Source organism: Phoca vitulina, unplaced genomic scaffold, assembly GCF_004348235.1.
Source record: "Phoca vitulina isolate PV1807 unplaced genomic scaffold, GSC_HSeal_1.0 scaffold21, whole genome shotgun sequence".
Lineage (NCBI taxonomy): Eukaryota > Metazoa > Chordata > Mammalia > Carnivora > Phocidae > Phoca > Phoca vitulina.
The window spans coordinates 26024780-26050927 of record NW_022589724.1 but is presented as its reverse complement, the minus strand read 5'-3'; the positions used below and the strand labels follow the sequence as shown (position 1 = coordinate 26050927).

The 26148-nt window shown below is 56.8% G+C and overlaps 2 protein-coding genes across 6 annotated transcripts in view; both read left to right on the top strand.

Moving 5' to 3' along the window:
• The first annotated feature begins 5079 nt into the window (after positions 1-5079).
• The window catches only part of FAM102A (family with sequence similarity 102 member A), a 34340-nt gene continuing 13271 nt past the window's right edge, over positions 5080-26148 (top strand). For 2 of the 5 annotated variants that reach the window (XM_032418557.1, XM_032418554.1), the window contains exon 1: positions 5080-5655. In XM_032418557.1, coding sequence (XP_032274448.1) covers positions 5510-5655 — 146 coding nt within the window. In that variant the 5' untranslated portion in view covers positions 5080-5509. Of the gene's footprint in view, positions 5656-5743; positions 6606-24703; positions 25744-26148 lie in introns of those variants that run through there. The other 3 variants (XM_032418555.1, XM_032418558.1, XM_032418556.1) reach the window with 3 other exon arrangements.
• Positions 8970-11050, top strand: LOC116641109. The gene is made up of 2 exons (XM_032418559.1): positions 8970-9349; positions 9804-11050. Exons 1-2 carry the CDS (start codon positions 9302-9304, stop codon positions 10275-10277), a joined length of 522 nt encoding a protein of 173 aa, XP_032274450.1. The 5' UTR covers positions 8970-9301; the 3' UTR covers positions 10278-11050.

Sequence of the window (26148 nt, the reverse complement as noted above, 5' to 3'; positions counted from 1 at the left end):
CCCTGCTTGTGTTCCCTCTCTCGCTGTGTCTCTCTCTGTCAAATAAAATATTTAAAAAATAATAATAATAATAAAAATAAAAGGAACTGTGCTCTGGGCGCCTGCGTGGCTCAGTCAGTTAAGCGGCCGACCCTTGATTTTGGCTCAGGTCATGATCTCAGGGTCCTGGGGTTGAGCCCTGCATTGGGCTCCACGCTCAGCAGGGAGTCTGCTTGAGGATCAGTCTCTCTCTCTCCCTCTGCCCCTCCCCCTGCTCACATACCTGTGCATGGGTGCGTGCACTCTCTCTCAAATAAATAAATCTTTTTTTAAAAAAGGAATTATGCAGGGTGCCTGGGTGGCTCAGTTGGGGCAACTGCCTTCAGCTCAGGTCATGATCCTGGAGTCCCGGGATCGAGTCCCGCATCGGGCTCCCTGTTCAGCAGGGAGTCTGCTTCTCCCTCTGACCCTCCCCCCTCTCATGCTCTCTCTATCTCATTCTCTCTCTCAAATAAATAAATAAAACCTTTAAAAAAAAAAAAGGAATTATGCAAATTGAATTTTGGTAGTTCCTGGCAACACTGAGGAGTTTTAGAGTAGGAGGTGATGTGGTTATATCTACAGTTACCCACCCACCTGTCCATCCACCCATCTATCCATTTACCCAGCCATCCATGCACACGTGCATATATACACACATACATCATGTGTGCATCTGGGCATCTGTCCCTTGGGCAGTCATTTATGGAGTGTCTATTGTGTGGCGGGCCCTGAAATGGACATCCAGACACCATGGGTGAGGTGTCGGACCCTGTGAAGCTCGTGCTCTAATGGGGGAGAGAGAGAGGTAAACAGTATCACGAGAGTTTGTCCAGGGCCAGACAAGGGTGAGGATTGTCTCAGGCCTCCCAGTTTCTGCAGCTGTGATTCTATTCTCGAGGCTGCAGTCCCACTAAATTCCTCTGTTCCCTCTACTCCTTCCCCACACCTATTCCAGTGCCTGTGCTCACTTACGCCCCGACTTCAGGAGCCAGGTGGCATCCAGTCAAATTCAGAACCCTGGGGATATTCAAAAAGCTCTACTTGAGAAACTACTACGTTGCTCAGGAAGTGCTGAGCTCTTCCTCTGCCACGTGTCCCCCTCCCCTTCCCAGTGCTCTGGCTCCACGCTAGTCTGAGCTACCAGTCTCCTGTTGGCACGGCTGTATTAGCCCCCTCACCTGTCTGCCTGGCCTTGTTCTTGCCCACTGGTAACCAATCCATTCTCCACATCGCCAGAAAGGACTTTGAAAGAGGAATTTTGGATCTTGTCACTAACCTGCTTACATCCTCCGGGGGTGTCCCTTTGGGGGGATCTAAACTCCTTGGGGTGGCTCAGTCGTTAAGTGTCTGCCTTTGGCTCAGGTCATGATCCCAGGGTCCTGGGATCGAGCCCCGCATCGGGCTCCCTGCTCAGCGGGAAGCCTGCTTCTCCCTCTCCCACTCCCCCTGCTTGTGTTCCCTCTCTTGTTGTGTGTCTCTCTCTCTCTGTCAAATAAATAAATAAAATCTTTAAACAAAACAAAACAAAACAAAAACAACGTCCTCCCAAGCTCACAGAGCCTATGTCAGCAGGCTCCTGCCTGACCCCATGCCTCTCTCAGCTCCTCCTACCCACTCCCCTCCAGTCACACACAGTTCTCCAAACACGCCAGTCCCTGCCTCTGCCCCCAGAGCTTCCTATGCTTGGGTCCTCCTTATTATTGTTTTGTTTTAAAGACTTTTTTAAAAATTTATTTGTCAGAGAGAGAGAGAGCACGAGCGCACAAGCAGGGGGAGCGGCAGGCAGAGGAAGAGGTAGACCCCCCACTGAGCAAGGAGCCCGATGCGGGACTCGATCCCAGGACCCTAAGATCACGACCTGAGCCGAAGGCAGATGCTTAACCGACTGAGCCACCTAGGGGTCCCAAGGGTCCTCCTTATTATGTAGGTCTGGGCTGAGATAATCCCTCACGCAGCCCAGGAACCCCAATCCAATCATCCTCTCTCACATTTCCCTGGATTTCCCTCTCCAGACCACTTGTCTGAATTATCTTGTTAGGCACTGCTTTCTTTACGTCTGCTCCGGGCCTCAAGCAGGTAGGACAGGCTATGCTTGGGAATTTGGGAGTGCTGGAGAAGTGTGGACATGCTGGCCTGGAGCTCTGTTCTAACCACTCGCTCAGATCTCCGGCCTAAGCCATTTGCAGGTGTGGCCTCTTGAAGTCTTCACAACATTCTGAAAAGGTTGGTATTGTTTCTTTCTTTCTTTCTTTTTTTTTTAATTTTTAAGTAAGCTCTATGCCCAGTGTGGGGCTTGAACTCATGGCTCTGAGATCAAGAATCTCATGCTCTACCGACTGAGCCAGCCAGCGCCCCAGGTTGGTATTCTTATTCCCCTTTTACAGGTGAAAAACTATGACTCAGAGATTTAAAAAAAAAAAAAAAAGTTTACGGTGTATCCTTCCAGATTCCTTTCTACGCATGCAAAGTACACCCAAAGCTTGTGTGACACAGGTGGTCAGTGTTGAGTCAGCTGGATTTTGAATCCTTCTCTGATGGCTTCAGAGCAAGTGGTCTTAGCCATATCACACTGACCCCCCTCTCTATGTGGAGTCCCCAAGCCTCAGTGTCCCAAACCAAGGCCAAACTGCCAATGTGCAGCAGAGCCAGGATTCTAACACGGGGTTTATCTCACCCCAAATGGAGCATCCTGAACTGGCACCAGGCTCTCTCCCTTCTCCAGGCACCATCTGGGAAATGAGGAAAGGGAAACTTCCTGGGCTCCCAGCCCTGAGGCTACAGAGAGATAAATATCCGACCGAGCTAAGTCTGGTGGCCAGGCCCACCCTGCTTCCTGTTAGAGCAGTTTGGGGTTACTCGTGGTCATAGCTGAGGAGCCAGCCAGGCCTTGAGACCTCCTTGGCTGGTCCTCTCCTCTGAAATCCCCTCCTGGGGTCAGGTGGGCCTGGGCCCTTCCTCTGTGGAGCAGGCCCAGCTAGGATGAGTGAGGAGAACACACCCCACAGAGTAGGTAGCATAGCTTAGCCCTCTAGTGCCTGTGCTCCAAGTTCAAGACCCCATTCCAATGATCTAAACTCTCTAGGCCTCAGGTACCCTAGCTATACATGGGGGTACATAATAGCAGTGGGAGCTGCTCTTACCATTTTTCACCTATCTGGCTTAATTGTGTTTTCTAAATTATGGGACCAACTGGAGGGAAGTAGAGGTCATCACCTCATTTTATGGCTGGGAGGCAGAAAGAAATTAGAAATCTGAGCCCTCAGTTACATGTCTGGACCTAACTCAGCCCCAAGTCCAATCCATTTCTGTCTCTCAAATGCCTCTCAAATCCATCCTCTTTGCTTTGTCTCAGCTCAGAGGTTCTGCCTTCATCATTTCTTGCCTGGATGCACAAGGTCCCTCAGCCCTGTTCCCCATATTCTCTCCTCCACACTACAGGCTGCCAGAGCCAGCTTCTTACAACAAAAAACAAATCTGGGTCATCCTCCTGTTCAAAATGTGTGAGTGGCTCCCCTCCTTACTCTGCTCTACAAGACTGTGTAAGATCCAACCACTACTGGCCTTCCAGCTCTTGCCCCCTGCCTCTCTCGAATCTCAATGCAGCCAGATGGAAGTACTCATGGCTTCTGTGGGTACCACATTCTCTGTCCTCCAGGCCTCTAGAGGCTCCCTCTGCATGGCCCCTGCCTAACTCAGGGCATGATGCATCCTGCCTCTAGCGAGCCTCTCCAGTCGCTGTCACAGTCCTCATCTACCAGATTTGTTGCTGCCTGTGTCCCTGTCTGCTCCTTCCTCCACCTGATCTTGGGCTTAGATGGAGGCTGGAGAGGGGAGGGCCACCAGGAACTCACTGCTGGGTCCGAGCCTGGTTTCAAGCAGACTGCCCCTTAACATTTGGGGACTGAATGAATGAACTACAGTGTGTCCAGGGTCTGGGAGGTACGAAGCTCTGGAAGCGGTCTCTGTACCCAGGGCAGTTAATGTAGTCAGAGAGACTAGCAATAACTAGCTAAGAAGCTAACCGACAACAAAAGGCTTGGAAAGCAGCTTGGGGGAGAAGCTGGGTCTAGCACAGGTTGCGTGAACTGCTCCAAGTCACTCCCTCGGCGAAGCCTTTGCAGACACTTCCTTCTCAGTGCTCAGAACTAGAGATTCCCAGGCGGAAGACCTGCTTGGTCTAGTTCTGGCCACCTCTCTGGGTCTTTTTGGAAAAATGGGACTCACTGCCTCTGGGCCTGATTTAGTGGCTAACCCAAGTCTGGGGGTACACTGGAGGGCCGTTATAGCCAGTGTTCATATTGTTTCTTCTCTTCATTGTTTCTTTTCTTCTGCTCGCGCCCTCCTCCTTGCCGGACCAGCCCGGGCTTCCCGCCCCGCGACCTCCCACTGCCTTCTCGGGGCCCCTCTCCCTTTCCCTCCGCTCCGCCCCGACCGAGGAGGCGGGTCCAGCCGCGCGACACACCAATCCAAGCGTCCTGAGCCCCCTCTGCCTCTCGCGAGTCCCGCCCCACGCCGCCGTCCGCCAATCGCGCTCCGCGCCTGCCCCGCCAGGCCGCCCAATTGCAGGCAGGCTGGGCCGCCGGCGCCCCGCCCCTCCCGCGCTCGGCGGCGGCTCCGCGGGCGGCCGCGCTGGGCCTCAGCATTCTCCCAGCGGCGCCGCGTAGCGTCGGGCTCGGGCGGCTGCGTCCGGCGCGCAGGGGGCGGCGCTGCTGCTCGCGGGGTGCTGGGCAGAGGCGGCGAGCGAGGCGGGTGCCACCGGCCGGCCGGAAAGGCGCCTTAGCTCCGCCGGGGCCCGCGGCGCGGGACCCAGGACTGAAGAGGAGGCGGCGCCCCGACTGCCCGCGCCCGGTGCCCGCCCGGAGGGGGCCGTGGCCGGCCGTTCCCGGCCCGGACTGTCCTCGCCGCGCCTCCCGGAGAGGCCCCCCAGAGCTCCCGGTCGCCCCCTGGGGGTGCCCTCAGCCGCCCCGGACTCACCTGCGCGGGCCGCCGGGCACCCAGGTGCGGGGGCGTGTGCGCGGCTAGGGCGCCTCCCCCGGCCGCCAGCGGGGCGGGGGCGGGGTCGCCCGCCGCCCTCGGCCTCACCGGTCCGCCAGCCGCGCCCGGTAGCGCGGCGAGAGCTCCCCGGTGACCGCGGTGCGGGATGTTGCCTGCCAGCCCGGCCGCTCGCGCGCCCTCCGCCACCCCTGCCCCTGCCTCCTGGGCCATGCCCCGCTGTTTACATGCCGGTGAAGCCCCCGGCCACTCCGAGCCGCTCCGAGCCCCGGCTCCCCGACGGTGAAGCCAGCCGGCCCGCGAACTGGACTGGTCGCTCAGACCTGGGCCCTCCGGACTTAGATCCCCGCCTGCTCGGCCGCCTTCGCCACCATCTGGGCGGGATCCGGCTCTGATGTTTTGAGGAGGGGGTGTGGTGTAGGGAAAGGAATCCTGGGGATTTCTGGCTTCCCCCCCTTTTTTGGCCTTCGGGGCTTCAGACTCAGGGAACTCGCTCATGGCTTTCTTGATGAAGAAGAAGAAATTCAAATTCCAAACCACTTTCACCCTGGAGGAGCTGACTGCGGTCCCCTTCGTGAACGGAGTCCTCTTCTGCAAGGTCCGGCTGCTGGATGGCGGGGATTTTGTCAGCCTGTCGTCAAGGTAGGAGCTGGGGTTGTCGCGCCTGCGGGCGGGGGGCGGGGGGGGGAGGATGAGTTAGATCTAGCCACTTGGCACGTGGAAGCGCCCCTGTGGGCCCAGAGAGTCCTGGGGATTATGTGTGTCTGGGGCAGGTTTGCACAAGGCAGGGCTGAGTGATCTGGGAGGTCTGGGCCTGAGGAAACTGGCAGGGTGCTGGGCTGCAGGTGACCAGCTGGATAGGTGGGGGTTCGTTCTTTCAGGCCCCTCGTGGGGCCTTGCACACATGCCCATTCCTCAGACTTGCACAAAGAGCCCACCAGCGTTTGTGCCTGGAGGGGCTGAGACGGGGAGGAGTATTCCTGGCCACCTTGCACCCAGCTGGCCGCTTGGGCTGTCATATGATTTAGAGCCTGGGCCAGCCACAGGTTCCCAGGCACCCCCGGCCTGGCTGGAGGGAGGTGGCTGGATTTTGGCCTGCCCAGCCCTCTCTGAGTGTCCGTCCCCTTCTGGCTGTGGCTGGGCTGCTTTGCATTGCAAATGCCCTTGTCAAGGAGGCTGCCACCCTCTCTGAAAGAGGCTCAGTCCAGTTTGGTTTATGGATTCTTCCCCATCCTGCAGGTCCAGCTGTCCAGCTCATTGCCGAGGGTGACTGAGTTCCTGAGCTGCACCCGCTGACTGTGCCCACCTGGGGTCACATGGTTGGGGCTTGCTGGAGGGAGAGTGTCTTGGAGTCTGACAGATGGGGGTTCAAGTCCTAGCTCTGTCACTTTCTGGGCCCAATACAGGTCTCTGTCAGAGTTGTGGAGAAGTTTCAGTAGATAGAATGCAGTACAGGGCCTCGCCCAGTGCCTAGGACATGCTGGTTCCCTTCCCTGGTCTGTCCCTTTGCTCCTCAGGCCTCCTTGTGGGCCCAGTTAGCTGGAGCTGCCTCACAGTTCTGAGTTGGAGAAACTGAGGCCCAGAAAGAGGAGGTAAGTGGCTCTCCAGGAACCTCACAGGAGGCAGTTGTCAACAGAACTTGGCCTATTTGGAGACCTGTTGGATGAATCTGGTGGTCTGGGAGGACGCCGGCAAGGGGGTGGGGGGTAGGTGGGCATACAGCCTAACCCAGATTTAGGAATCTCTGGTGCAGACAGGGTGGGGTGCCTTTTCTCTGCACTTGGGCCCACTCAGGCCTGGAGGCTCCCCAGTCTGCCGGGAACTGCTTATCTGAGGAATTCAGAGAAAGGCTGCCCTTTGCTGTGGGGGCTGGTGGCAGTCCTCCGTTGCCTGGGAAGGCTGCGATCCCGAGCCCATGGCCACCCACAGAGCTGCCCAAGGTTTTGGGGAAAGGTTGTGCTCAGAGCTAGGGTCTGGAGTCAGCCACTCACTGACTGGATGACCTTGGGCAAGTTACCTAACCTCTTGGATTCCAAGAACCAGCGACTGTTGGTGAGGTGCTTCCCATTTTACTAGCACTTCTTCCTTAATTCCTGGACTATGCCATGGAGTGGGGTGGAGGTGGCGGGGGGGGGGGGAACTGTAGGATTATTATCCCCATTTTACAGAGGGGAAAACTGAGGCTCAGGGAGGGAGTGATTTGCATGAGCTAATACAGCAGAGCCCAGATTCCCTCAGGGTGTGCTTTTAACCACTATCCTGTTCCACCTTTGAGCCTTCGTTTCCTTGTCTGTGAAATGGGAGAAGTCATACCTGCCCCTAGAGTTGTGAGGAGAATGGATAACGGCTGTGCCACGTCTGACTCAGGCAAATTGTGCAGCAGTTGTGGTTACTATGGCAGAGGGGTCCAGGCCCCAGGCCTCCCACTTCTTGGAGGGACCAGTCAGAGTCAGCAGAGGGCCCACACGTGAGCTAGGGGTGGAACAGGGTCTTAGATCCCACTGAGGAATCCGTATCTAGCCCCAGACTGAGGCCTCCTCCCAGGCACGGGGGCCACTGTCACCCTACCTGTCAGCCTTTCCATTGCCCTAAACCTGCCCCCTCATCTGGGAAAGTCTGGAAAGTTCCAGGTTTCGGCCCACAGTGGATTTCACCTTTGCCTCCCCTTCTTCCCTCCTGGCAAGGGGCCATGGATTCCCTGAACCCAGCTGAGCTCAAACAGCCTTTCCCAGCCCTCATCCTGGTTGAAACCTGACAGGGTTGTGGAGGGAGGAGCTGATATTGAGCCCCCAAGGCTGGGCACTTAGTGGGCTCTGGGTACCTGTCAGCTGCTGGGCAGGTGTGGCTGGAGGGAGCACACAGGGACATTGGGACCTGAGGCTGCTTTAGAGCTGCTTTGGCTTTTGCCCAGGAGATAGGGGTTCCTGGGCTCCTACCTCCTCCACGCCCATCCCGCCCATCCTGTTCTGCAGCCTGGGAGCCTCGCCTCACAGCCCACCCCTCCAGATGGCCAAGGCCCCGTTGTTTTGGAGTTGGGGTAGGGTCAGGGGTGATGACACCTGCTTAGACCTTGGGCCCAGAGCCAGTAGCATACTCTTCCCAACCCCAGGGATCCCTGGGACGGCCCAGAGACTGCTGGTGGCCACATGGGTGTTGTCTGAGTAAAGCAGGCCTGAGGCCCCACCCCTGCAGCACCCGCCTTCCTAGCTGGAGTGTTTCCCTGTGTTGGGTGCCATGGCAACAGCCGGGTACACAGCTCCAGCCTGACCCAATTTGAGCAGGTAGAACAGGTGGTATATCGCGCTGTTCCCCAGCCTCATCTTTCTGAGGCCTCCTTACAAACCATAATCCTCACAGCTACCGTGTTCCGAGGGCCCACGCTCTGTGCCAGGGTTTTGCAAGTGGTGTATCCATTAATCCTCTTGGCCCTGGGGATGGGGGATGGGGGGGGGGGCGCGCCGAAGCCAGAGAGGTGAAGCCATATGCCAGACGTCACCCAGCTGGTAATGTAATTTGGAAGATAACCTTTTTATCATTAGGGTTTAAACTGCCTTGATGTGCACTTCCTGAATGCTAGGGACCTGCCGAGCACCTCGGACTTGTGATCAGTTGAGCCCTGGAACCACTCCATGAGCCGATGAGGACACTGGGCTCAGAAGAGTTGAAGCAATGGGCCCATTTCTCTCAGCTAGGGAGTGGCAGGGCTGTGATTTAAACTGGGCAGGCCTAGCTCCAAAGTCCTGCCTTGCCTTGGTGGCAGAGGGCTGGAAGCAGCTACAGCCCCATGGGATGCCCCAGACATTTGAAGAAGGTTCTTTTTATTGGGTGGGGTGGTGCAGGAAAGTCCAGATTTGAATACTTTGGAGGCATCAGGCTAGATCCTGAGACAAAGGGGCCTTAGGGCCACAGGTGGGGGTGAAGCTGAAATCACTCCCGGGGATTTGGGGCCAGGCACAGGCTGGCCCGGGGGTACATGGCGTTTGCCAAGGTCCCTGCTTGGGGGCCCTCCAGGCACATGCATCCACATGGCATCTGGGAGGCTTTCCCAGGGGTCCTGGGAGGGAGGCAGACATCCCAGCCAAGTCTGGTGAATTGGGAGGCAGCAGGCCGGGCATTAGTCTCTCAGGGCAGGCTGGGTGCAGGCTTCCAGCTCTGAGCCAATCTATCCTTCAGGCAAGAAGAATCCCAAACATCCCAAGAGGTCTCTGTGCCCCACTGGCACGAGTCCTGTGGCCTGGCCCATGCACGTGCTGGTGGTGCCAGGGGAGGGAGTGAGAGAGAGGCGTTGATGTACCTTCTAGCAAGTCCTCTCAGGAGGAGACTGGCGGCCAGTGTGGTAGGGAGGGACTGGTGCAAATGAAGATGGGGGCTGGCCAGGCCGGACCCTTCCTGGCCTTGGGGGCCCAGCTGAGGGGCTGGGGGGCAGTGTGGCCTGGTTTGCCCATTAGGAGGATGGCTCTTGGCTGCTGAGTGGAGAAGAGGCAGGGGGGCCTGACCAGCACCCCGTAAGGGACAGTGGGAGTCGGCTGGGTGGGTTTTGCCGGCGTGGCTGCGCGGTGACAGGCAGAGGGAGAAGAGCGGGCAGCCTGGAGAGAAGGCTGGCAGGCAGAGTGCGCAGGTGGGTTTCCCGGTCCTGACGCGCCTGGCACCACACCTAGTGCTTAGTGGCTGCCAGAAGATGGAGGTTCACTGGGTGCACAGTGGCCAAATGTAGCGAGGATTTTGCTGCCCCATACTGTGCTCTAATAGTTTTTGACAGAATAAAAATCTAGACTTTTGGTTTCTTTTAGACTGGGTATCCGGCAGCAGTGCACGTGGCAGCGTTTGGCCCCAGGGGCTTTGCAGCTGCCTTCTCCGCGGGATGCCCGCTCTGGCTCCTGACCCCGCTGCACACCTCTGGATCTCCGCCACAGTCTGCCTCCCTCGTTTTCCCAGGTCCTGCCTGGTCCCTGGGGCCCCTGTGGGACGCCTTCCGCGTGCAGGCTGAGCAGACAGGCAGCCGTGCAGAGAAGTCCTGCTGGCAAGCCGCAGAGGCCACCGCAGGCAGCCAGGGGGGCACCAGGCCAGCCGCTGGGTCCCTGTGGGGTCAGACTGTGCTGCTAGTGCCCGTGGTGAAGCCTGAAGCTGCCCAGCCTGGGCCTGGCCTTGATGTCTGCTCCTTGGACCTGGCCTTTGCTGCCAGCTGGCCACACCTTTGGCAGATGCCACCCTGGCAGGTCCTGCCACCTGTCTGCCAGCCTACCAGTGGCAGAGCCCTGACCTGAGGTGATCTGGTTCTGTGGAGCCAAGGCTATTCCCTGAGGCCTGTTCCTCCCGTTGAGCTCTGTCCTGGGAGCCACTCTGGCCACAGGTTCTCAGCAGCAATGACATCGTGTGTGTGAGCGCCCTGAGTGCCCTTGAACTCTGCTTGCTCAGTGCCCGGAAGTCCCGACTCACATTCGGGAAGCCGTGCTGAGCCTTGTGACGGCTGCTAGTTGTCTGCTCTCGTGTCTCGGGAGCCTGGGGACTGTGTTTGTGCAGTCTAGTGACTGCCGTGTGGTGACCCTGCGGTCACCTGCCTGTTGCTGGGGATGGGCAGTCTAACACCGTGGCAGCCAGGGGAGGTTTATCTTCATCCTGCCAGACAGCTACGGCGAGGTTTGAGCAGGGGAGGAACGTCAGACTTGCTCAGAAAGAGACCCGGCTGGGGGCAGTGGGAGGCGTCTCTCTCCATTATCCAACTTGTCTGGCAAGTGCTTCTGGTCGTGGGCACACCAGGCCAGCCCCCATGGCTTCAGATGTGCTCTGTGACCTGAAGTCTGTCATCCCCTGGGCCTCTGGCTCTCCGTAGGTCACACTAGCCAGTGGTGGCCTTGGTGAGACCTGAAACTGCGCATTATGTGCCTGCTAGTGGTGTCTGTTCAGGGCTGTGCTTGCAAACCCTTGGTCTCTACTCTGAGCCTCCTTTGGCACCTTGGGCTTGGAATAGCTCTCACATGCAGGCTTGGAGCCGCCGACCCCTGACCCTGCCCAGATGTCAACCGAGAGCCGCCAGCCAGCAGCCCCCTCCAGCCAACTTGGTTCAGCAGTTGGGAGGAGGCAGCTCTGTTGGAGGACTCGCTGCCTAGTTGGTCAGGCTGGTGCCCTGCCCCGGCCATAGGACTGGGAAGGACGTTCCCTCCTGCTTCTTGCTCCCTGTGTGACTTTGGGCAAGGAACTTAGTCCCTTAGATCCTACCAAGGGGGGCTGGTGGTGCTTGCCTTGCAGTGTCCTTGGGAGGACACAGTGAGATAATGCCTGTCAAACGTCCAGCGTGGCTTCTGGGACATGCTAGAAGCACAGTACACACTGCAGTCCATCCTCCCGTCCCGGCGCTGAGTCACAGCGGTAGGCTGGGTGGCGCACCTCAGCTCCCCCCGACCCCCCACCTGTCCCATGGCAGCTGGTACTTCTCTGTGGGCCAGGACCGACTCTGGGGTGCTGTCCTTCTCTCCCGTGATTCTGTGGGGTGCTGTGGGGAGAGGGCATTTTCCCCACGGGGCTCTCTGCCCTTCAGAGGGGTGGGAATGGGCCAGGAGCACACTTATTGTCTAAGGGGACTGTTACCTTGCTGGAGCACAGGGTCCCCAGTGGGTCTCTGTGCTTTTTTTGCCCCCACTGCTTTGAACCTGCCCCACCTTGGCGTGCTTGGCCCTGAGCCAGTGCAGTCTGGGGCACTCTCCCCAGGAGGGCCTGGGCTGGGGGTGGGGGAGTGAGGTCTGCCTCTCCACAGCCAGCTTTAGGACCCACTCTGACAGGCCGACAGTAGCCCCCCCACTCGAGGTGGAGGGACCCAGTGTCAGACTCTGCTGGGGACAGGGGGGTGGAAGCCAGGGGCCCCTCAGTGGGTGGGAGGCCCCTGCCTCTCCTGGTGCTCCCCTTGCTTGCACCACACCTTACTCTTCTGGTTGTTTGCTTCTGCAGTTACCTCGACCTCAAGCTCCCTTCCCCCACTGCTTCACTTGGCTAAACTCCTGCTCAGCCCAAGAGTTGCCTCCTCTGGGAAGACTTCCCTGGACTCTTTTGCCCTCTCTACCCACTGTGGGCCCTCATGTCAGGACACTACAGTCTCTGTCCCTGCCTCTTAGCTCCTTCCCCAGACCGTGGGCAGGAGTGGCCTCCGTTGCATCTTAGTCCTGGGGCTTCTGCTGCCGGTTGGTGGTGGCACGGGGCTGGGACTTCTCTGCCCTGGCACTGAACCAGTGTGGGCACTGGTGGTGCTGGATCGTGTGCCGGATGGTGTGCTGGCCACAGCCAGCTGCCTGGGTCCGGCCCCTCCCCACCCTGGGGCCAGAGGTATCAGTCCGTGTCAGGAGCAGCCCTCACCCGCGCACCAGGCAGCTGGGCACCGCTGTGGGCTCAGAGGCCGTGACTGAGAGGCAGCTGGGGGCACCGATGGCTTGTGTGGGGTGGACCCTCTGTGGGAGGTGGGGATGCTCCTGGTGGGATGGGGAGGAGGAGGGGGCTGGGGCTCACCCCGGGCTCTGCTGTTGGGCCTTGGCAGCTGCTCGCTGGCTCTCTGACAGTGGCCAGAGGCCTTGTCCTCTCAGCCTTGGCTTCTTCCTCCATCAGATGGTGTGGGGGTGCTCATGTGAGGGTGGGAGGGGTACCTGTTCAGCACAGGGCCTCACACCTGGCAGCTGAAAGCAGACCAGACTTGCTGAGCGGGGAGAAAGTGCATAGCGCAGTGCTGGGGAGCGTTCTGGGGAAGGCAGGCAGGGCATCCTCTCCTGCCACCACTTCCTCTCTGAGAGCAGACATGCGGGGGCAGAGCACACCTGCGGCTCCCAGGCCCGCAGGGGACAATTTCCTGAACACCTTCCGTGTAGGGGGCCTGTGGTGGCTCCTGGGGGCAAAGCCCTGCCATCACAGGACCCCTCCCCAGGAAGCAGTGCTGGGTTTGGTCCCAGTGAGGAGTGGGCAGGTGGTGGGGAGAAGAGCACCCTGGGGCAGAGGGAGGGCAAGGGCGAGAGGGGCTGAGCAGGGAGGAGCCCAGCGGCCCCAGGGGGCCTGGAGTGGCAGGAGGCCATGGGGAGGGGTTTGGACCTTTTGGAGGGGGGAGCCCCAGAAGGGTCAAATTTGTATTTTAGGACCACCAAGGGCAGCCATGGGGTTGTCTCCTTGGGGCTCCAGTTTGCAGAAGGGGAGGTGGCTGTCAGCTGTCATCATGGAATGGTTCCAAACAGGCTCGAGCCTCCTCTGCAGTGGGAATGAACAAGCCACTGCTACTCACAACCAGGACGGGCGTCACAAACAACGTGAAGGGAAGGAAGCAGATGAGCATGCTGTGTGATGTTGTTGATATAAAGTTCAAAAGCAATCTGATTCAAAAAACCCACCCTAATATGAGTCAGGATGATGGTATCTCTGTTGGGGTGGCAGTCATGCCTGCAAGGGGCTTCTGGGGCCTGTCCTGCTTCTGAGGGGCTGGTTATGGGTTCTGAGAATCTGTGAGCTGAACACTGACAACGTGTGCACACGTGTGTATCAGCAACAGCCGTGAGACATCCGACGTCTCTGGGAGTGCTGGGCACCTCTAGACAAAAATGAGGCGCTTCCTTGGCTGCCTGGAAGTCTGGAGGAGGTCCTGTCTTCCCAGGGTCTTGCTGGTGGGGCAGTGTGAACCGTCCTGACCTGATAAGCGTCGCTCCTGTTTAGGAGGCTGTAACTCATCTTGGCAGCTGCCAACCGTCTTCTCCGGCAGCAGATTTTCCTTCTGCTGCTTGCGAAAACCCCAGCAGGGGCTGCTGGCCTGTGGGGCTTGGCAGTTCAGAGGGAGGATGGGCTCCTGAGGCTGCCAGACTGGAGATCTCTCTGAGCCGTGCTTTCCTCATCTGTGGAATGGGGTGGTAAACTGCTTGGTGTTTGGATTAAGTGGATTAACACCGGTTATGTACCCACCGTAGCCCCCGGCACAGAGTAAGTGCTCAGCGACGGCTAGCAGTGATTGGTATTAATCCAGGACAGTTACTGGAGGGAACCCAGGGGCAGGAGCAGAAGGGAAAGGTCCATGTTCCTCTGTCTCTCCTTTCAATTGTTTCTCTTCTCTCTTCCTGCGGTTCACCCAGTCAGCAAACATTTGTGATGAGAGCCAGGCTGCTGCCCTGGCCTTGCATTGGGCACTGGGCCCAGCAATGACCAAGACAGCCATGGTCCCTGACCTGGGGCTCATGAGCAGGGGGAGGAGGGGAGGGGAGGAAGCGGGGTATACACCATTAGCTGCATCCGCTCTCAGAGTTCTGAGCACCATGGCGGAGGGGAGGCATTGGCTTCTCCCACCTGCTCTGGCCCTGACCCCTCTCTTTGGGAGTGACTGACTGGGTACTCTCCCTGAATGCCAAGAGAAAGCTCCAGCACCTCCTAAAGGTTTTGAGTTGGCTAAAGAGGAATCACATGGACCTGAATGAGAATGGCCACATGCATTTTGGATGCAGACAAGACAGGCCCTGGCTTATTCTGGATGTATCTCCAGGGTCCTCCTTGGGCCTGGCTCAGTGTAGTAAATGCTCAGTTAATATGTGTGGCATGAGTGAATGATGGAGGCAGTGATTGGCCCAGGGTCTGCCTGAGTCTGTAGGAGAATCAGGCATGGAGGAGGAGGTAGAGATTGGTGAGTCAGGGCCTCATGGTCCCACCTGACCCTGAGCCCTTTGTCCTGCGGTTGGAATCTTGGGGAGATGCTGAAGATGGCTGGAAAAACACATCTGAGTCTGTGAGGAGATGTGACTCTGAATGAGCGGTCTCTGAGTATCCCTCAGTCACCTCAGAAGACCAGGGAGCCATGTGGGGGGCAGTGGGAACATCTGGGGACAGATCAGAGGTGGCAGGAACCCTTGACCCCTTGGACTGTACAGAGAGCCAGAGGACGTGGCGCAACCATAGCTGGAAGGCCCCTTTCCTGGAGAGGGAAGAGCTTTGTAAGAAAGCCTGTAGCAGCCCTTGTTGGGAGCAGGGCTGTGCAGGTCACTAATTTAATCAGACACTTCCTGAGTACCTACTGTGTGCCAGGTGCCATCCTCAGGACTCAGAAGCAGCAGTGAGCGAGACAAGGGCCCTGCCTCTAGGAGCTCCACGCTCTGAGACACGGGAGCCTTGTTCTTTTCTCGCCATACCTAAGACCCAGGCCCAGAAAAGGAAGTGATTTGTCTAGCTGCAGTAGTTGGGGGAAGAGTGCTTTCTGGAAAGGCCTAATGGGGTTGGGGAGGGGCTCAGAGGATAGGGACATCACCCTGACTCGCTTAAGACCAGCCATTCAAGGAACAGGGCTCTGAGGATGGGATTCACTCCCGCCTGTCTCTGCTTCCTTGGATGATTCAAATGCCACCCAGATGTGAGTCAGCCAGGAGCGGCCCAGGCAGGCCTGCCTGGGATAGCCCAGCCAGGTTCAAGGCTGGGGGAAACATTCAGATATGTGGTCTTGGGGTGGGGAAGGGAGGGCTTCATTAGGGGCCTGGCGTGCCTGGCTTCCCACTGGACCATCTGAGTTACTTCTGATGGTTGCAGCCACATCCTCCATTCAACGTGAGTGCCCTCTGGGGGTGGGCTCCTGAGGTAGGGCTTGGGAGGACAGATCAGCACCTCATGTATGACCAATGGACTTCTTGCGAGTTTGCTCATCTGTGAAGTAGGCGGTGGTCATGCCTACAGAGTTAATGCCTGATGTATGGGCCAGGATGCCTAGGAAACAGGAGCCCCGCTGGGACACACTGGGTACTGGGGGCATCTTTGTCCAGGTGCATGGGATTGGACCAGCACTTGGTCAAAGCTAGAAGTTTACTTTGGATCCTTTCAATGGCCTGCTCTCCTCTCGGGCTATACGAGCAAGAGGGAGTGGCCCGTTGTTGTCAACTGAGAAGAGCATCCACAGGCCTCCCCTGGGTGGTGGGGAAGCCTCGTCCGTGGCCTGACTGGGTACGGAAGGCCGAGCAGGGAGGCGATGTTAAATGGGGAAGCCGGCACCTGCCTACTGTGGGTTTTCTGATCCAGCTCAAGCTTTGGGCTGGTGAGTGGCAGGATTCAAACTCAGCTGCATCTGACTCCAGAATCCTTACTCCTGACCCTGATGCTTCCCCACCAAGCCTGAGTGATTGGTTGGCCCCCTACTCCTTTTTCTTTTCTTTTTTTTTCTTTTAAAGATTTTATTTATTTATTTGAGAGAGAGAATGAGATAGAGAGAGCATGAGAGGGGGGAGGGTCAGAGAGAGAAGCAGACTCCCTGCTGAGCAGGGAGCCCGATGTGGGACTCCATCCCGGGACTCCAGGATCATGACCTGAGCCGAAGGCAGTCGCTTAACCAACTGAGCCACCCAGGCGCTCCCTACTCCTTTTTCAATCTGGAGTTGCTGCAGCCCCCAGTGGACTGTCCACTCTGTACTTCCACGGGTCACTCGCTGATGCCAGGAGCAGGGGAGCAGAGACGGGGTCTTGGGCGGCTGGTGACACCGCCCCCCCAGCACTCCCATGTCAGCACAGAGTGGCCGGCTTCTAGGAACCGACTGCTGCCTCATCCTGTTGCAGGAGGAGTGGTGGCTGTGTCAGAGCTGCAGCAAGCTGCTTCCCTCGCGCGCGGCCCTGAATTCCTGGCAGGAGCCAGATGCTGCTGGGCTGCCACGTTGGCCACGTCGCTGGGATGGAAGCTCTTACCGCTCCACAGCCCCTGGATGGACGCCTTGGCTGGTCCCCGGGGTGGGCCCCTCCCTAGGCGGCTGTACTCTCTTCTCTTCGGGGAAGCACAGGCAGATGTTGTCGATTTAAATTGTTTCCTTATTAGACTTGCCTCTCCTGGCCTGGGCTGGGTTTCATCAGCCCAGAACCTTGGCTGCATCGCTGCGACCGACTGCTCGCTCCGCCAGGAACCCAGCCAAGGACTGGAGATCATGGAGTGGGCGTGGCTGAGGAGGCACTGGCTGGGCTCTGTGACAGCCCCCTTGCCCCCCAGGGCTGCTGGACCAGCTGGGAGGGACTTAGGTGATGCAGCCTCGCTCTGGTTACCTGTCATTGTAGGGGCCGGATGGGAAGAATCCCGGGACCAGCCCTCTCAGGAACCCAGGAGCACAGCTGGGGCTGGGAGGTCCCTGGGGTCCCCCTCAGTGCTCCTGGGTATGCCCCTCTTTTAGCTGGGGGCCCACCTCCTGCATCAGAATCCCAGGTGAGCTTGTTTAAGAAGTTTGGCCCATGGGGCATCTGGGTGGCTCAGTCGGTTAAGCGTCCTACTCTGATTTCGTGCTCAGGATGCCCCCCAGTACCCCCAGAATTTCCATCTCCAAATGTCAGTAGCACTAAGGTTGAGAGAGACACCCTGCGCTGTAGTCTAGTTCTGGCAGCGCCTGGGAATCTGTGTGATGAGCCAAGGGTTTTTCAGTGTTCCCTCGAGTCTGAGAAGCCCTGTTCTGCCGGGCCTTGCTTGTGGCCATGACTGAGCTGCTCCCGGCCGGACCGGGGCTCCGTGCTGGGCAGTGGTGGTAACGAGACCGGCGTGCAGACGAGGCCATTCGGCTGGGAGGGTGAAGTGCAGACGTGGGTGTGGGGTCGCGCTGGAGCCCGTTCCAGGGGCTGCCCCACTAACACCCTGGGTTCCCTTCTCCTAACTTTCTGTTCCTCTGATGACTGCGGGCCATGCTGCGTCTTCACTCCGACTCCAGGGAGAGGCACCAAATGGCCTGTTTGGTCCCTGTCTGCAGGGACCCTGTGGATGTGGCAGCCTGTGGCCAGGAGGTGGCTCCCACTTGCACTGACCCCTTGTCACCTGAGTGATGGAGACCCTGGGGGTGCTAAGGCTCTGGGATCTTATTGCACTTTCCGGGTGGTGATGCTGGTCTGGGCCAGGCACTGGGGATGTGGCAGTGGGCTGACCTTGGGGAACCATGGACTCTGGGGTGGCTGCTGCCGGGGATCCTGAATTTCTGACCAGCCTCTCAATGTGAGAGGCTGAGGATGGTGGCTCACGTCAACCTGACCTGCCACCCTTCACAGGCTCTTCGGTTGCTGGGGCCTGGGAAGAAGCATTTCCCTTCTCCCAAGTGCCCACTTACCTTCCTGCTTTTGAGGGGAACTGACACGGGGAAGAAGTGAAGATGTGGCCTTGGTGTCAGGTCAGCATCCAACCCTGTTCTGTGACTTGGGGCCTATCCTGTCTTCTCTAGATCTCAGTTTCTTCATCTGTAAAATGGGAATGATAATGGCACACATCTCATAGGATTGTGGTAGAATTCAGTTGGTCATATATATGAAACATGTATCCTATAGCACGAGCTCAATGAATAGGACCCGCTTTTACTATTGATTAATTAAAGATGAGCCTGGGGGGCAGGGAAGGTGGTCTAGAGTGAGAGTCCCACTCTTCAGCTCTGTCCTGGGCTCTAGGGAGACAGTGGTGACAGAGGAGATGCCGTATTCATCTGTGGGGCTCCAGCGGTGGCCAACTGCCTTCCTTGGTCTCTGACACACGGCAAAGCAGATACTAGGAAGACGTGGCCACACACACTGTGTTGGCAGAATTCTCTGTGTTCCCCATCCAGCTGAGCAGGAGGGAGAAACCAGACACAGCACCACGGAGTTATCCTGACAGCCTCAGGTGATGGGCAGTGATGAAGAAGTCAGGGCTCCCTGAGATGGACCTCCTGGGGTCACTCGCCAGCCTGATCCACCCCCCCCCCGGGCCTTCTCTCACCTCTTCCTGGGCCCCACCTCCTTCCCTCGGGGTCTTCTTGGGCTGTTCCCATTGCCTGGGACATCCCATCTGATCTGTCCCTGGCCAGCCTCACCCTGAGGTCCCAGCTCTGGTGTCACTGCCCAGACCAGGTCAGGCCCCTGTCTGCACTCTCGGAGGCTGGTGGCAGTTATCAGTCACTTGTGAAGTGTCTGTCTCCCCCACGCAACTGGGGCCTACTCCGGGAAGTCTGCCCCTGCCGTGTCCCCACACCCACCTGGGCCCCGTGCCAAGCCAGCACCCACAGTAAGTCTCTGTGGATGCGTAATAGAGGCCTTGGTTGGGATTTGGGGCCAGGGACGCTCTGAGGGAGTTCCGCTGGCCTGAGGACATCAGCCTCCTGTGGTGTTGCTCTGCCCTATTTTAGGACAACCCAGAAATAACTGAATTCTGCTGCTGGGCTGGCCACAGTGGGCTGTGGTGGGTGGAGGGCTCGCCCTGTCTCTCTGGGGTTCGGACGTCTAATTGTGTATCTTAAAGCTAAAAACAAAACTCCCCTGAAAACGTAGTCTCTGTAATTACCTCTCCCTGGCAGCATGGAGCTGGGGACTCATGCCCGAAACCCCAGGCTGGGGCGCCCTGAGGTCCTCATCACCATTTTCTGGGGGTGGTGCCTGGTCCTGCGGGAGGGGGAGTCTGGGCCCAGGCCTTGAATCAGGGCGATGAGGGGCCACACCCCCTTTTGCTTTTGACCAGCCCTTCTAACCTCACACCCTTTACTCATTTTTCAGTTTAAATTTCGATTATAGAAATGATTCTTGGTGGGCGCCTGGGTGGCTCAGTTGGTTAGGCGACTGCCTTCGGCTCAGGTCATGATCCTGGAGTCCCGGGATCAAGTCCCGCATCGGGCTCCCTGCTCAGCGGGGAGCCTGCTTCTCCCTCTGACCCTCCCCCCTCTCATGTGCTCTCTCTCTCCTCTCATCCTCTCTCTCAAATAAATAAATAAAATCTTTAAAAAAAAAAAAAAAAAAAAGAAATGATTCTTGGACAGAAATGAAGATGGCCCTGGTGTCCCTCATCACCCTAGCCAGGCCTGCTGTGAGCTCCCTCCTTCCTTTGACCATTGTCCCCTCATGCCAGCGTGCCGATGAACAAGCCCCTCGCCTGGGAGCCCGGGCTCCAGGGTTCTGGATGCCTCCTCTCTGGGCTTGGCTACGTCATCTTTACGGTTCTGCTTTCCATCCTGGCCTGAGCCACATCGGCAGGGCGAACCGTGGGGACACCCAGTCCTGTGTTTTCTTAACAAACGTCTTATTTATGATTTTTCTTCATAGATGCTCATTGGTTTTAATTCTTTGACACTTCCTCTCTTCCTAAGACAGGCGCTCACTGTGCCTCCTGTCATTGCAGATGGACGTGAAGGCTGAGGGTGCCCAGGCAGGCCGGGTCGCTGTCCCCTGGGCCCACGGTCCATCGAGGTCACAGTGGTGTGAGGTGGCACTTGGCTTTCAGGGTCCTAGTCACCCTTCAGGTGGGCATGGGGCCGCTGCTATTCCTGGGGGTCGTTCCCCACAGTGGCTTTGTGGCCTCAGACCTCACGGCAACGCTGAGCCCTCCCAGAGTTCATTTCTCCCCGAGCTGCGCTTTTGAAAGAAGCCATATTGGTAGTTCCAGTTCAGAAGGAAAAGAAAAGGACACAATTCCCCTCCCCTCGTCTCTTCTGTGCTCCCCTACCTACCTGTGCACCCATGGGCGCCCATGATTGCTCGCACCGCTCCACGGTTTGGAAGCTGGGCGCCGAGATCCCCTCTCTGGCCTCCCTCCCAGCACCCACGCCCCTCGCTTACTCAGCTCTGGCCACGCTGGCCTCCTGGTGCTTCAGTAAGCTGTCAGGCCTCTCTGGGGTGGCTGGCCCTCCTGCCCGGGCTGCTTCTCTCCCCGGGCGTGGGTCACTGCCTCACCTGCTTCAGCTCTTTACTCAGATGTCCCCTTCCCTGGTCCCCGTCCCTCACACTCTCCCCACCTGGGCCCTGCCTGCCGCCTCGCCTGGTTCCTTTTTCCTCCATGGCACTTAACTGCCATGTGATGTGTGTTTGCCTCATTTTGTCGGTCTCCTGCCCGCGGCCAGACTTAGCCCCCCGAAGGCAGGAATTTCAGTTTTGTTCACTATTTATATCCCCAGGGCCTTCAGCAGTACCTGGCAGCTAAGTGCTTACTAAAAGGTTCACAGTGAATCAAGCTCCTGAGATTAAACCTGGCCTGGCCAGCTCCCACTCGGGCTCACGGCCTCCTGCTTGCCATCCTTATTCCTGCCCTTTTTATGAACACCCCTCCCCTGCCCCAGAGCCTGAGTTCCTCTCCCTCCATTGCCCCTGTCCTGAGCCTGGTGGGACTCCCTCTCTCCAGGGCCAGGTCCTGGCTGTGTCATCTCTGGTTCTGTGACCTGGGCTCCAGACTGGCCCCTGCTCGTCACAGATCTGCTGCTGGGAGTGAGTTGGCCTCTCTGAGCCTCACCTTCGCCACCTGCGAAGCGGGTATGGTGACACCCACCTTTCAGTGTTGAGGAGTGCCAGGTGGCACACAGTAGGCCTTCGGGAAAGGGCTGCTGCTGGGGCATTTATTTTACCCTTGCTGTGACCTCCTGGGCTGGACCGGGGTGGGGCTGTGAGCCTCGTCCCGTGGGAGTGGTGGCATTTAATCGTGTGTGTTTAGAGCCCTGTGGAAACAACGGGGAGGCTCAACGCTGATCCCGTGAGCCCTGCCCCGGCCCATCTTCCTGTGGAGGGAGAGGAAGGTCCCTGTTACCTGAGCCTGGGAGGGCAACGGGTGGCCCCACCTGGCAGGCCCACAGGAACCTGGAGAGGGCCTCAGGCTTCCTGGCCCGCGTTCCCAGGGCGGACTCACAAAGGGGAAGGGAGAGAGCTTTCAATCCCAGACACTAATCCTAATTCCTCTGGGTGTTTCGACACGCCCAACACTGTGAGCTTCCTCCTCAGGTCTCCAGCAACTGCTTCCAAGTCCTGGGCTGAGCTGAGTGGAGGGGGTGGGTGGAGATCCGAGGGCCCGTGTGGGAGCCATGGCTACCCCCCAGGTCCCCCGTTTAGGCTTGGGCCTCTGGCTACTCGGGAAATGTTTCTGCTCTTTTTGGCCTTCCACCCACCTACTCTGGGGTTGCTCTCTGCCTCTGCCTCCAGCCAATGTGGCAAGACAGAACCACCATCAGAGTACAATTCAAAGACCTCACTGTGGCCCTTGAGGTCGCGCATGACACCTAACCCCCTTCACCCTCCCCAGCCACATCCCCTCTGCTTTCCTCCCCAGTCCAATTCAGCCACTTGCTCCATGCCACTTTTCCATTTGCCAAGCATGTTTCTACCTCAGGGCCTTTGCATTTGCTGTTCATGCATCTGGACAGCTCTCCCCAGTCTTCATGTCTTCGCTCTGCATGCTGGCCCTGCTCAGATATCACTGCCTTCGGCGTTCCCCAGCCATCTGCTTGAAGTAGCAGCCCTCATCTTTTCTCAGCAGTCCTGACCCACCTTCCCCTCTCTTTTCTCCGTGTTTCTCTCTTTACCTCACCTATCATGTTGTTTGGTCTTTCACCTGTTCAAAGCGTGCACTTCAGTGGTTTTTAGTCAATGCACAGAGTTGTGCAGCCGTCGACGCCGTCCCTTTTAGAACATTTTCATCACCCCGAAGAGACCCCATACCCGAGACCCCATACCCGTTAGCAGTCACTCCGCATTTCCTCCTGACTCCCCCAGCCCCTGGCAGTCACTAGTCTTTCTGTCTCTTAGGGATTTGCCCATTCTGGACATTTCCTATAAGTGGGATCACACAATACGTAGTTCTTTGTGACTGGCTTCTCTCACTTAGCATTTTCCAAGCTTGAGCCACATTTTAGCGGATATCAGGGCTTCGTTTCTTTTGACTGCTGAATCATACATACCCCGTCGTGTATGGAGGCATTCACCGGTTGGTGGACATTCAAGTTGCTTTCACTTTTTGGCTATTACGAAGACTGTGGACATAACGTTTCATTTCTCTTGGATATACACCTAGGAGTAGCATTGCTGAGTCCTAAGGTAACTCTGTGTTAAACCTTTCTGGGCAGTGCCCAGACGATTTCCCAGAGTGGCCACACCGCCTTATGCCCTGACCAGCAGCGTGAGGGCTCCAATTTCCACTCGCCAGCTTCTGTTATGATCAGTCTTGATTATAGCCTTCCTAGTGCATGCAAAATGGTCACTCATTATAGTTTTGATTTGTGTTTCCCTGATGGCTAATGATGCTGAGCATCTTCTCCTGTGCTTACTGGCCACTTGTGTATCTTCTTTGGAGAGATGTGTGTTCAGATCATTTGCCCATTTTTAAATTGGGTTGTCTTTTACCGGTCAGTTCTAAGTGCCCTTTATATATTGTTAGCAACAAGTCCCTTGTTATATGTAGGGTCTGCAAATATTTTCCTTCATTCTGTGGGCTGTCTTCTCCCTCTCTTGATGGTGTTCTGTGAGTCACAAAAAAGGTTAATTTTTATAAAGTTCAGTATTTCTATTTTTTCCTTTGTCACCTATTCTTTTGGCATCATACCTGAGAAACTGTTGTCTAATCCCAGAGCACAGAGTTATCCTGTATTTTTTTCTAAGAATTTTGTAATTTTAGCTCTTATACTTAGGTCTTTGATCCCTGTTGAGTTAGTTACAGTATACTGTATGAGAAATGGGTCCTCCTTCATTCTTTTGCATGTGAATATCTCATTGTCCTAGCAACTTTTGTTAAAAATACCTTCTCCCCTCCCTTCCCCCCATGCTTTTGAAAATCTATCGACCATAAATGTGAAGGTTTCTTTCTGAACTCTTAATTCCATTCCAGTGATCTATGTGTCTGTCCTTATGCCGAAACCATCCTTCCTCGATTATGGTAGCTTTGTAGAAGTTTTGTAGTCAAAGACATGTGAATCCTTTATGTTCTCTTCTACTTTTTCTAGATGCTTTGACTATTCTGGACCCTTAAATTTCCAAGGTTTAGAATCAATGTATCAAATTTCTACAAAGAAGCCAGCCGAGATTGTGTTGAATTTTTAGATCAATTTGGGAGTATTGTCCTACCAGCGTTAGATCTTTGGAAACATGACTGTGGGATGGGTTGTCTTTCCATTTACTTAGATCTTCTTTAATTTTTTTCGGTAATGTTTCCTAGTTTTCCAGAATATATATTTTGTACTTCATTTGTTAAATGTAATCCTGCTTATTTTATTCTTTTTGATGCTGTTGTGAATGGAATTATTTCCTTCATTTGATTGTGGATGTTCACTAGGATACAGAAATAATTGATTTTTGTATATTGCTCGTGTATCCTGAAACCTTGCCAAACTCTTGTAGTCTGATAGTTTTGAGTGGCTTCTTTGTGATTTTCTACATACAAGATCAGAGTATCTGCCAGGAGAGAGAATTCTAGTTCTCCCCTTCCACTGCTTTTTCTTGTTTGCCTGACCTCATTTTTCTCCTCCCACCACAGTGTAAGTTGGTCACTGCTAGGGTCCCTGGGCATAGAACAGGGGTGGCACGTGTTTGAATGAATGGATGGACCCAGCAAGGTTGGGTCCGGTGATGCTCCCAGCCCAGGGCTGCAGCTCCTCCCGTGACACCTGATCCTGACAGGGTCCCTGTCCCTCTCTGCCGGTGGTTGGGCACTCTTCTTCCTCCCCCTCATCTCTAGCCCTCACATTTTCTGCTTGTCCTCAGTCTTGGGGCTGCAGGGAGTTGCTGGAGTCCCCCGTGTCTTCATCAAACGAGACACGTCTTTTTTTTTTTTTTTAAAGATTTTATTTATTTATTTGACAGAGAGAGACAGCGAGAGAGGGAACACAAGCAGGGGGAATGGGAGAGGGAGAAGCAGGCTTCCCGCGGAGCAGGGAGCCTGATGCGGGGCTCGATCCCAGGACCCTGGGATCACGACCCAAGACGAAGGCAGACGCTTAACGACTGAGCCACCCAGGTGCCCCAGGACAAGACACATCTTGCAGACCTCCCCAGGCCAGGCCCTTCGCGGGGCTTGCGGATGCTCCCAGGTGCCCACGAATGAGTGGGTGGTGTTCCTGTTTTACCCATGAGGGTGGAGAGGTCAAGCCCTGGTTGAGTCATTCAGTGATGTGAGGGCTGTGAGCCCAGGTCTGCCTGACTCGTGTCCTGTTGGCCCTTGTCACGGCCCTGGCAGGATGTGGGAGAAGCCTCGTGTGGAGCCGGGAGGGGGCTCCTCATAGTGGCTCGACTCAGGGGAGGCGAGGCCAGGGAACCCAAAAGTATATTTGTTCCTCACCCATGCTGTTTCCTCTGCCTGGTACTGTCTCCCCCACTGGCTACGCCCCTCTCTTCATTCCCATTTGAGCTTAAATGTCACCTCCCTGCGGCCAGTCACCTACTCTGACTCACCCTTTGCCTCCACCCTCTCCTGGTGACACTGAGTCATCCCTGGGGTAACTGTCAGTGTCGATCTGTGAATAAATCCCCTGCAGAGCGCTGTGCCTGGCTCGTACTTGGCACTCGGAGACGTGGGTGCGTGTCTCAGGGACATGGCAGGGCACCGCTGGCCCGGAAACCCCGGTGGGTTCTGCCTGCCAGGCTTTTCCAGGCTCTGTGGCCCGTGAACCAAGGTGATGGCTGAACGCTTTGACTGTAGTTGGCTAGTCCTGGGATCAAATCCTGCATCGTCAGTCACCGGGGATGTGGTGGTCTGGGGGCCTGTTGGAGAGAGAGGTTGCTGTCTGAGGCTGTGTGAGAAGCAGATGATGCCCCATTTGTGCTGACCCTCTCCCCTCAGGCCCCAGTCTGGCAGTTAACCTGTGATCCTGGGGTCCCCTTCCTCAGCTGTCCAACGCGCCATTCCTGTTAGATGGGATGATGGGGCAGCAGATACCGTCTCTCACGCCGCCCCTTCCCTTCCGTGGCCACCCCTTCCTGAGCACGGGCTCTGCCAGGCGGGCTGTGGGGGGACAGGGAGCTGCGCAGGGCCATGGAATTTGTCACTGCCATCCCAGATCCTGCTGAGCAGCTGCGAGAGGCTGGGTGAGTGCTCCCCGAGGCTCCACTCACTCCCAGGGCACAAAGCATTTCCCTGTTAAGAGGGTGCTGAATTTTTCAGTGTGGTAATCCCCCCCACCCCGGCGCAGAAAGAACTTGGGCTGAAGACCAGCTCCCCACTTAGGAAGCTGAGGACCCCAAGTTGGTGTCTCAGGCTGGTATGGTGAGAGTGAAGTGTGTGGCACTGGGAACCCACTGCTCGGGTTCAAGTCCCTGTTCTGCTGTGCGTGCGGTGGGCCTCTGGCCAGGGTCTTAGCCTCAGCTCCCGGGGTCTGTGAATGTGGGATTGTCCTAATGGTAGTAGCTGTCCCAGACAGTTGCTGGAAGGATTGGCGTGATCGTGGGTCTCTGGCCCTTGGAGCAGCACCACTAAAGTGCCGGGAGTGCTGT